Raw genomic sequence first — 12,059 nt, forward strand, 5'->3', positions numbered from 1 at the left:
ATAAACCCTGTTGTGTCAGAGCTCCAGATCATTCATAATAAACCCTGTTGTGTCAGAGCTCCAGATCATTTATAAACTCTTGTCTGAGCGGCAAAGGACAAAGCCATTTTAAAAACTGTTGCTACCGTCATCATGAATAACTTACAAAACATAACTTTACTTTTCTCCCTCTCTCTAGTCTGCCCAGCTCTCCTCCTCCTCCTAGTGGAACACTGGTGTTTATGCGTTGTACTAACAGATGTCCAGCCAGCCAGTCAACCAGCCAGTCAACCAGCCAGTCAACCAGCCAGTCAACCAGCCAGTCAGCCAGCCAGGATACATTTATCGCTCTCTGTTTTCCACACCTGCTCCTGCCTAACCAACAGTCACCCCTCCCTCCTTCACGTCCCTCCCCGACGTCTCTCCATCCCCCCAGTTAAGGTGACAAGGGCTTTAATAGTGATTCTTAACAAAGTCAGGAGGAAAGTAATAGCCACAAGTTCGTGAGCGCGTGCGTACGTGTGTGTGGTATGTGTGTGTGGTACGGGTGTGTGGTACGTGTGTGTGGTACGTGTGTGTGGTACGTGTGTGTGGTATGTGTGTGTGGTACGGGTGTGTGGTACGTGTGTGTGGTACGTGTGTGTGGTATGTGTGTGTGGTACGTGTGTGTGGTACATGTGGTATGTGTGTGTACTCACGGTGACCCAGCTGATTTGAGCTCCCAGGTCTCGGAAGTAGAAGGTTGCCGTGGTTCCCACAGGAAGATGCTGCAGAACGTCCTCATCCTTTAGAGACTTACCCTCTGATAGAGAGAGGAGAATTCTGATTAATAACAGCCCCACAAACAAGTTGCATCAGTCCTTAACCTCCACCAGCCTGCTACCACCACTACTATACATATCAACACTGTCCTCTACCAGCCTGCTACCATCACTACTATACATATCAACACTGTCCTCTACCAGCCTGCTACCATCACTACTATACATATCAACACTGTCCTCTACCAGCCTGCTACCACCACTACTATACATATCAACACTGTCCTCTACCAGCCTGCTACCATCACTACTATACATATCAACACTGTCCTCTACCAGCCTGCTACCATCACTACTATACATATCAACACTGTCCTCTACCAGCCTGCTACCATCACTACTATACATATCAACACTGTCCTCTACCAGCCTGCTACCATCACTACTATACATATCAACACTGTCCTCTACCATCACTACTATACACATCAACACTGTCCTCTACCAGCCTGCTACCATCACTACTATACATATCAACACTGTCCTCTACCAGCCTGCTACCATCACTACTATACATATCAACACTGTCCTCCACCAGCCTGCTACCACCACTACTATACATATCAACACTGTCCTCTACCAGCCTGCTACCATCACTACTATACATATCAACACTGTCCTCTACCAGCCTGCTACCATCACTACTATACATATCAACACTGTCCTCTACCATCACTACTATACATATCAACACTGTCCTCTACCAGCCTGCTACCACCACTACTATACATATCAACACTGTCCTCTACCATCACTACTATACATATCAACACTGTCCTCTACCAGCCTGCTACCATCACTACTATACATATCAACACTGTCCTCTACCATCACTACTATACATATCAACACTGTCCTCTACCAGCCTGCTACCATCACTACTATACATATCAACACTGTCCTCTACCATCCTGCTACCATCACTACTATACATATCAACACTGTCCTCTACCAGCCTGCTACCATCACTACTATACATATCAACACTGTCCTCTACCATCACTACTATACATATCAACACTGTCCTCTACCACCACTACTATACATATCAACACTGTCCTCTACCAGCCTGCTACCACCACTACTATACATATCAACACTGTCCTCTACCATCACTACTATACATATCAACACTGTCCTCTACCAGCCTGCTACCATCACTACTATACATATCAACACTGTCCTCTACCAGCCTGCTACCATCACTACTATACATATCAACACTGTCCTCTACCAGCCTGCTACCATCACTACTATACATATCAACACTGTCCTCTACCATCACTACTATACATATCAACACTGTCCTCTACCATCACTACTATACATATCAACACTGTCCTCCACCAGCCTGCTACCATCACTACTATACATATCAACACTGTCCTCTACCAGCCTGCTACCATCACTACTATACATATCAACACTGTCCTCTACCATCACTACTATACATATCAACACTGTCCTCTACCATCACTACTATACATATCAACACTGTCCTCTACCATCACTACTATACATATCAACACTGTCCTCTACCATCACTACTATACATATCAACACTGTCCTCTACCACCACTACTATACATATCAACACTGTCCTCTACCAGCCTGCTACCATCACTACTATACATATCAACACTGTCCTCTACCAGCCTGCTACCATCACTACTATACATATCAACACTGTCCTCTACCAGCCTGCTACCATCACTACTATACATATCAACACTGTCCTCTACCAGCCTGCTACCATCACTACTATACATATCAACACTGTCCTCTACCAGCCTGCTACCATCACTACTATACATATCAACACTGTCCTCTACCAGCCTGCTACCATCACTACTATACATATCAACACTGTCCTCTACCAGCCTGCTACCACCACTACTATACATATCAACACTGTCCTCTACCATCACTACTATACATATCAACACTGTCCTCTACCATCACTACTATACATATCAACACTGTCCTCTACCAGCCTGCTACCATCACTACTATACATATCAACACTGTCCTCTACCATCACTACTATACATATCAACAATGTCCTCTACCATCACTACTATACATATCAACACTGTCCTCTACCACCACTACTATACATATCAACACTGTCCTCTACCAGCCTGCTACCATCACTACTATACATATCAACACTGTCCTCTACCAGCCTGCTACCATCACTACTATACATATTAACACTGTCCTCTACCAGCCTGCTACCATCACTACTATACATATCAACACTGTCCTCTACCAGCCTGCTACCATCACTACTATACATATCAACACTGTCCTCTACCAGCCTGCTACCATCACTACTATACATATCAACACTGTCCTCTACCAGCCTGCTACCATCACTACTATACATATCAACACTGTCCTCTACCAGCCTGCTACCACCACTACTATACATATCAACACTGTCCTCTACCATCACTACTATACATATCAACACTGTCCTCTACCATCACTACTATACATATCAACACTGTCCTCTACCAGCCTGCTACCATCACTACTATACATATCAACACTGTCCTCTACCATCACTACTATACATATCAACACTGTCCTCTACCATCACTACTATACATATCAACACTGTCCTCTACCAGCCTGCTACCACCACTACTATACATATCAACACTGTCCTCTACCAGCCTGCTACCACCACTACTATACATATCAACACTGTCCTCTACCAGCCTGCTACCATCACTACTATACATATCAACACTGTCCTCTACCAGCCTGCTACCATCACTACTATACATATCAACACTGTCCTCCACCAGCCTGCTACCACCACTACTATACATATCAACACTGTCCTCTACCAGCCTGCTACCACCACTACTATACATATCAACACTGTCCTCTACCAGCCTGCTACCACCACTACTATACATATCAACACTGTCCTCTACCATCACTACTATACATATCAACACTGTCCTCTACCAGCCTGCTACCACCACTACTATACATATCAACACTGTCCTCTACCACCACTACTATACATATCAACACTGTCCTCCACCAGCCTGCTACCACCACTACTATACATATCAACACTGTCCTCCACCAGCCTGCTACCATCACTACTATACATATCAACACTGTCCTCTACCAGCCTGCTACCATCACTACTATACATATCAACACTGTCCTCCACCACCACTACTATACATATCAACACTGTCCTCAACCAGCCTGCTACCACCACTACTATACATATCAACACTGTCCTCCACCAGCCTGCTACCATCACTACTATACATATCAACACTGTCCTCTACCAGCCTGCTACCATCACTACTATACATATCAACACTGTCCTCTACCATCACTACTATACATATCAACACTGTCCTCTACCACCACTACTATACATATCAACACTGTCCTCTACCAGCCTGCTACCATCACTACTATACATATCAACACTGTCCTCTACCAGCCTGCTACCATCACTACTATACATATCAACACTGTCCTCTACCAGCCTGCTACCATCACTACTATACATATCAACACTGTCCTCTACCAGCCTGCTACCATCACTACTATACATATCAACACTGTCCTCTACCATCACTACTATACATATCAACACTGTCCTCTACCATCACTACTATACATATCAACACTGTCCTCTACCAGCCTGCTACCATCACTACTATACATATCAACACTGTCCTCTACCATCACTACTATACATATCAACACTGTCCTCTACCAGCCTGCTACCACCACTACTATACATATCAACACTGTCCTCTACCATCACTACTATACATATCAACACTGTCCTCTACCATCACTACTATACATATCAACACTGTTCTACCATCACTACTATACATATCAACACTGTCCTCTACCAGCCTGCTACCATCACTACTATACATATCAACACTGTCCTCTACCAGCCTGCTACCATCACTACTATACATATCAACACTGTCCTCTACCAGCCTGCTACCATCACTACTATACATATCAACACTGTCCTCTACCATCACTACTATACATATCAACACTGTCCTCCACCAGCCTGCTACCATCACTACTATACATATCAACACTGTCCTCTACCAGCCTGCTACCACCACTACTATACATATCAACACTGTCCTCTACCATCACTACTATACATATCAACACTGTCCTCTACCATCACTACTATACATATCAACACTGTCCTCTACCATCACTACTATACATATCAACACTGTCCTCTACCAGCCTGCTACCACCACTACTATACATATCAACACTGTCCTCTACCATCACTACTATACATATCAACACTGTCCTCTACCACCACTACTATACATATCAACACTGTCCTCTACCAGCCTGCTACCATCACTACTATACATATCAACACTGTCCTCTACCAGCCTGCTACCATCACTACTATACATATCAACACTGTCCTCTACCATCACTACTATACATATCAACACTGTCCTCTACCAGCCTGCTACCATCACTACTATACATATCAACACTGTCCTCTACCATCACTACTATACATATCAACACTGTCCTCCACCAGCCTGCTACCATCACTACTATACATATCAACACTGTCCTCTACCAGCCTGCTACCACCACTACTATACATATCAACACTGTCCTCTACCAGCCTGCTACCATCACTACTATACATATCAACACTGTCCTCTACCAGCCTGCTACCATCACTACTATACATATCAACACTGTCCTCTACCAGCCTGCTACCACCACTACTATACATATCAACACTGTCCTCTACCATCACTACTATACATATCAACACTGTCCTCTACCATCACTACTATACATATCAACACTGTCCTCTACCAGCCTGCTACCATCACTACTATACATATCAACACTGTCCTCTACCATCACTACTATACATATCAACACTGTCCTCTACCAGCCTGCTACCACCACTACTATACATATCAACACTGTCCTCTACCAGCCTGCTACCATCACTACTATACATATCAACACTGTCCTCCACCAGCCTGCTACCATCACTACTATACATATCAACACTGTCCTCTACCAGCCTGCTACCATCACTACTATACATATCAACACTGTCCTCTACCAGCCTGCTACCACCACTACTATACATATCAACACTGTCCTCTACCAGCCTGCTACCACCACTACTATACATATCAACACTGTCCTCTACCAGCCTGCTACCACCACTACTATACATATCAACACGGTCCTCTACCATCACTACTATACATATCAACACTGTCCTCTACCAGCCTGCTACCACCACTACTATACATATCAACACTGTCCTCTACCAGCCTGCTACCATCACTACTATACATATCAACACTGTCCTCTACCAGCCTGCTACCACCACTACTATACATATCAACACTGTCCTCTACCACCACTACTATACATATCAACACTGTCCTCCACCAGCCTGCTACCACCACTACTATACATATCAACACTGTCCTCTACCATCACTACTATACATATCAACACTGTCCTCCACCAGCCTGCTACCATCACTACTATACATATCAACACTGTCCTCTACCAGCCTGCTACCATCACTACTATACATATCAACACTGTCCTCCACCACCACTACTATACATATCAACACTGTCCTCAACCAGCCTGCTACCATCACTACTATACATATCAACACTGTCCTCTACCATCACTACTATACATATCAACACTGTCCTCTACCATCACTACTATACATATCAACACTGTCCTCTACCAGCCTGCTACCATCACTACTATACATATCAACACTGTCCTCTACCACCACTACTATACATATCAACACTGTCCTCTACCAGCCTGCTACCATCACTACTATACATATCAACACTGTCCTCTACCATCACTACTATACATATCAACACTGTCCTCTACCACCACTACTATACATATCAACACTGTCCTCTACCACCACTACTATACATATCAACACTGTCCTCCACCAGCCTGCTACCATCACTACTATACATATCAACACTGTCCTCTACCATCACTACTATACATATCAACACTGTCCTCTACCAGCCTGCTACCACCACTACTATACATATCAACACTGTCCTCCACCAGCCTGCTACCACCACTACTATACATATCAACACTGTCCTCTACCATCACTACTATACATATCAACACTGTCCTCCACCAGCCTGCTACCACCACTACTATACATATCAACACTGTCCTCTACCACCACTACTATACATATCAACACTGTCCTCCACCAGCCTGCTACCACCACTACTATACATATCAACACTGTCCTCCACCAGCCTGCTACCACCACTACTATACATATCAACACTGTCCTCCACCAGCCTGCTACCACCACTACTATACATATCAACACTGTCCTCTACCAGCCTGCTACCACCACTACTATACATATCAACACTGTCCTCTACCAGCCTGCTACCATCACTACTATACATATCAACACTGTCCTCTACCACCACTACAATACATATCAACACTGTCCTCTACCACCACTACTATACATATCAACACTGTCCTCCACCAGCCTGCTACCACCACTACTATACATATCAACACTGTCCTCTACCACCACTACTATACATATCAACACTGTCCTCTACCATCACTACTATACATATCAACACTGTCCTCTACCATCACTACTATACATATCAACACTGTCCTCTACCATCACTACTATACATATCAACACTGTCCTCTACCATCACTACTATACATATCAACACTGTCCTCTACCAGCCTGCTACCATCACTACTATACATATCAACACTGTCCTCTACCATCACTACTATACATATCAACACTGTCCTCTACCATCACTACTATACATATCAACACTGTCCTCTACCAGCCTGCTACCATCACTACTATACATATCAACACTGTCCTCTACCAGCCTGCTACCATCACTACTATACATATCAACACTGTCCTCTACCAGCCTGCTACCATCACTACTATACATATCAACACTGTCCTCCACCAGCCTGCTACCACCACTACTATACATATCAACACTGTCCTCTACCAGCCTGCTACCACCACTACTATACATATCAACACTGTCCTCTACCAGCCTGCTACCACGACTACTATACATATCAACACTGTCCTCTACCATCACTACTATACATATCAACACTGTCCTCTACCAGCCTGCTACCACCACTACTATACATATCAACACTGTCCTCTACCAGCCTGCTACCATCACTATTATACATATCAACACTGTCCTCCACCAGCCTGCTACCATCACTACTATACATATCAACACTGTCCTCTACCAGCCTGCTACCACCACTACTATACATATCAACACTGTCCTCTACCACCACTACTATACATATCAACACTGTCCTCCACCAGCCTGCTACCACCACTACTATACATATCAACACTGTCCTCCACCAGCCTGCTACCATCACTACTATACATATCAACACTGTCCTCTACCAGCCTGCTACCACCACTACTATACATATCAACACTGTCCTCTACCAGCCTGCTACCACCACTACTATACATATCAACACTGTCCTCTACCAGCCTGCTACCATCACTACTATACATATCAACACTGTCCTCTACCAGCCTGCTACCACCACTACTATACATATCAACACTGTCCTCTACCACCACTACTATACATATCAACACTGTCCTCCACCAGCCTGCTACCACCATTACTATACATATCAACACTGTCCTCCACCAGCCTGCTACCATCACTACTATACATATCAACACTGTCCTCTACCAGCCTGCTACCATCACTACTATACATATCAACACTGTCCTCTACCAGCCTGCTACCATCACTACTATACATATCAACACTGTCCTCTACCACCACTACTATACATATCAACACTGTCCTCTACCACCACTACTATACATATCAACACTGTCCTCTACCACCACTACTATACATATCAACACTGTCCTCCACCAGCCTGCTACCATCACTACTATACATATCAACACTGTCCTCTACCAGCCTGCTACCATCACTACTATACATATCAACACTGTCCTCTACCACCACTACTATACATATCAACACTGTCCTCTACCATCACTACTATACATATCAACACTGTCCTCTACCATCACTACTATACATATCAACACTGTCCTCTACCATCACTACTATACATATCAACACTGTCCTCTACCATCACTACTATACATATCAACACTGTCCTCTACCAGCCTGCTACCATCACTACTATACATATCAACACTGTCCTCTACCATCACTACTATACATATCAACACTGTCCTCTACCATCACTACTATACATATCAACACTGTCCTCTACCAGCCTGCTACCATCACTACTATACATATCAACACTGTCCTCTACCAGCCTGCTACCATCACTACTATACATATCAACACTGTCCTCTACCAGCCTGCTACCATCACTACTATACATATCAACACTGTCCTCCACCAGCCTGCTACCACCACTACTATACATATCAACACTGTCCTCTACCAGCCTGCTACCACCACTACTATACATATCAACACTGTCCTCTACCAGCCTGCTACCACCACTACTATACATATCAACACTGTCCTCTACCATCACTACTATACATATCAACACTGTCCTCTACCAGCCTGCTACCACCACTACTATACATATCAACACTGTCCTCTACCAGCCTGCTACCATCACTATTATACATATCAACACTGTCCTCCACCAGCCTGCTACCATCACTACTATACATATCAACACTGTCCTCTACCAGCCTGCTACCACCACTACTATACATATCAACACTGTCCTCTACCACCACTACTATACATATCAACACTGTCCTCCACCAGCCTGCTACCACCACTACTATACATATCAACACTGTCCTCCACCAGCCTGCTACCATCACTACTATACATATCAACACTGTCCTCTACCAGCCTGCTACCACCACTACTATACATATCAACACTGTCCTCCACCAGCCTGCTACCACCACTACTATACATATCAACACTGTCCTCCACCAGCCTGCTACCATCACTACTATACATATCAACACTGTCCTCTACCAGCCTGCTACCATCACTACTATACATATCAACACTGTCCTCTACCAGCCTGCTACCATCACTACTATACATATCAACACTGTCCTCTACCACCACTACTATACATATCAACACTGTCCTCTACCACCACTACTATACATATCAACACTGTCCTCTACCACCACTACTATACATATCAACACTGTCCTCCACCAGCCTGCTACCATCACTACTATACATATCAACACTGTCCTCTACCAGCCTGCTACCATCACTACTATACATATCAACACTGTCCTCTACCACCACTACTATACATATCAACACTGTCCTCCACCAGCCTGCTACCACCACTACTATACATATCAACACTGTCCTCCACCAGCCTGCTACCATCACTACTATACATATCAACACTGTCCTCTACCAGCCTGCTACCTTCACTACTATACATATCAACACTGTCCTCCACCAGCCTGCTACCATCACTACTATACATATCAACACTGTCCTCTACCACCACTACTATACATATCAACACTGTCCTCTACCATCACTACTATACATATCAACACTGTCCTCTACCAGCCTGCTACCACCACTACTATACATATCAACACTGTCCTCCACCAGCCTGCTACCATCACTACTATACATATCAACACTGTCCTCTACCAGCCTGCTACCATCACTACTATACATATCAACACTGTCCTCCACCAGCCTGCTACCACCACTACTATACATATCAACACTGTCCTCTACCACCACTACTATACATATCAACACTGTCCTCCACCAGCCTGCTACCATCACTACTATACATATCAACACTGTCCTCTACCAGCCTGCTACCATCACTACTATACATATCAACACTGTCCTCCACCAGCCTGCTACCACCACTACTATACATATCAACACTGTCCTCCACCAGCCTGCTACCACCACTACTATACATATCAACACTGTCCTCTACCATCACTACTATACATATCAACACTGTCCTCCACCAGCCTGCTACCACCACTACTATACATATCAACACTGTCCTCTACCATCACTACTATACATATCAACACTGTCCTCTACCACCACTACTATACATATCAACACTGTCCTCTACCACCACTACTATACATATCAACACTGTCCTCTACCAGCCTGCTACCACCACTACTATACATATCAACACTGTCCTCTACCACCACTACTATACATATCAACACTGTCCTCTACCACCACTACTATACATATCAACACTGTCCTCTACCAGCCTGCTACCACCACTACTATACATATCAACACTGTCCTCTACCACCACTACTATACATATCAACACTGTCCTCTACCAGCCTGCTACCACCACTACTATACATATCAACACTGTCCTCTACCACCACTACTATACATATCAACACTGTCCTCTACCAGCCTGCTACCACCGCTACTATACATATCAACACTGTCCTCTACCATCACTACTATACATATCAACACTGTCCTCTACCATCACTACTATACATATCAACACTGTCCTCCACCAGCCTGCTACCACCACTACTATACATATCAACACTGTCCTCTACCATCACTACTATACATATCAACACTGTCCTCTACCACCACTACTATACATATCAACACTGTCCTCCACCAGCCTGCTACCACCACTACTATACATATCAACACTGTCCTCTACCACCACTACTATACATATCAACACTGTCCTCCACCAGCCTGCTACCACCACTACTATACATATCAACACTGTCCTCCACCAGCCTGCTACCACCACTACTATACATATCAACACTGTCCTCCACCAGCCTGCTACCATCACTACTATACATATCAACACTGTCCTCTACCATCACTACTATACATATCAACACTGTCCTCTACCATCAATACTATACATATCAACACTGTCCTCTACCACCACTACTATACATATCAACACTGTCCTCTACCATCACTACTATACATATCAACACTGTCCTCTACCATCACTACTATACATATCAACACTGTCCTCTACCACCACTACTATACATATCAACACTGTCCTCTACCACCACTACTATACATATCAACACTGTCCTCCACCAGCCTGCTACCATCACTACTATACATATCAACA

At 44.1% G+C, this 12,059-nt stretch overlaps 1 protein-coding gene across 2 annotated transcripts in view; it reads right to left on the bottom strand.

The window, feature by feature from the left end:
* The window catches only part of tecrb (trans-2,3-enoyl-CoA reductase b), a 34,903-nt gene that overhangs the window by 4,754 nt on the left and 18,090 nt on the right, over positions 1–12,059 (bottom strand). For both annotated transcript variants that reach the window (XM_038985509.1, XM_038985510.1), the window contains exon 5: positions 678–781. In XM_038985509.1, the coding sequence (XP_038841437.1) occupies positions 678–781 (104 nt within the window). The remainder of the gene's footprint in view (positions 1–677; positions 782–12,059) is intronic.

This window comes from Salvelinus namaycush, unplaced genomic scaffold (genome assembly GCF_016432855.1).
Source record: "Salvelinus namaycush isolate Seneca unplaced genomic scaffold, SaNama_1.0 Scaffold341, whole genome shotgun sequence".
Taxonomy (NCBI): domain Eukaryota; kingdom Metazoa; phylum Chordata; class Actinopteri; order Salmoniformes; family Salmonidae; genus Salvelinus; species Salvelinus namaycush.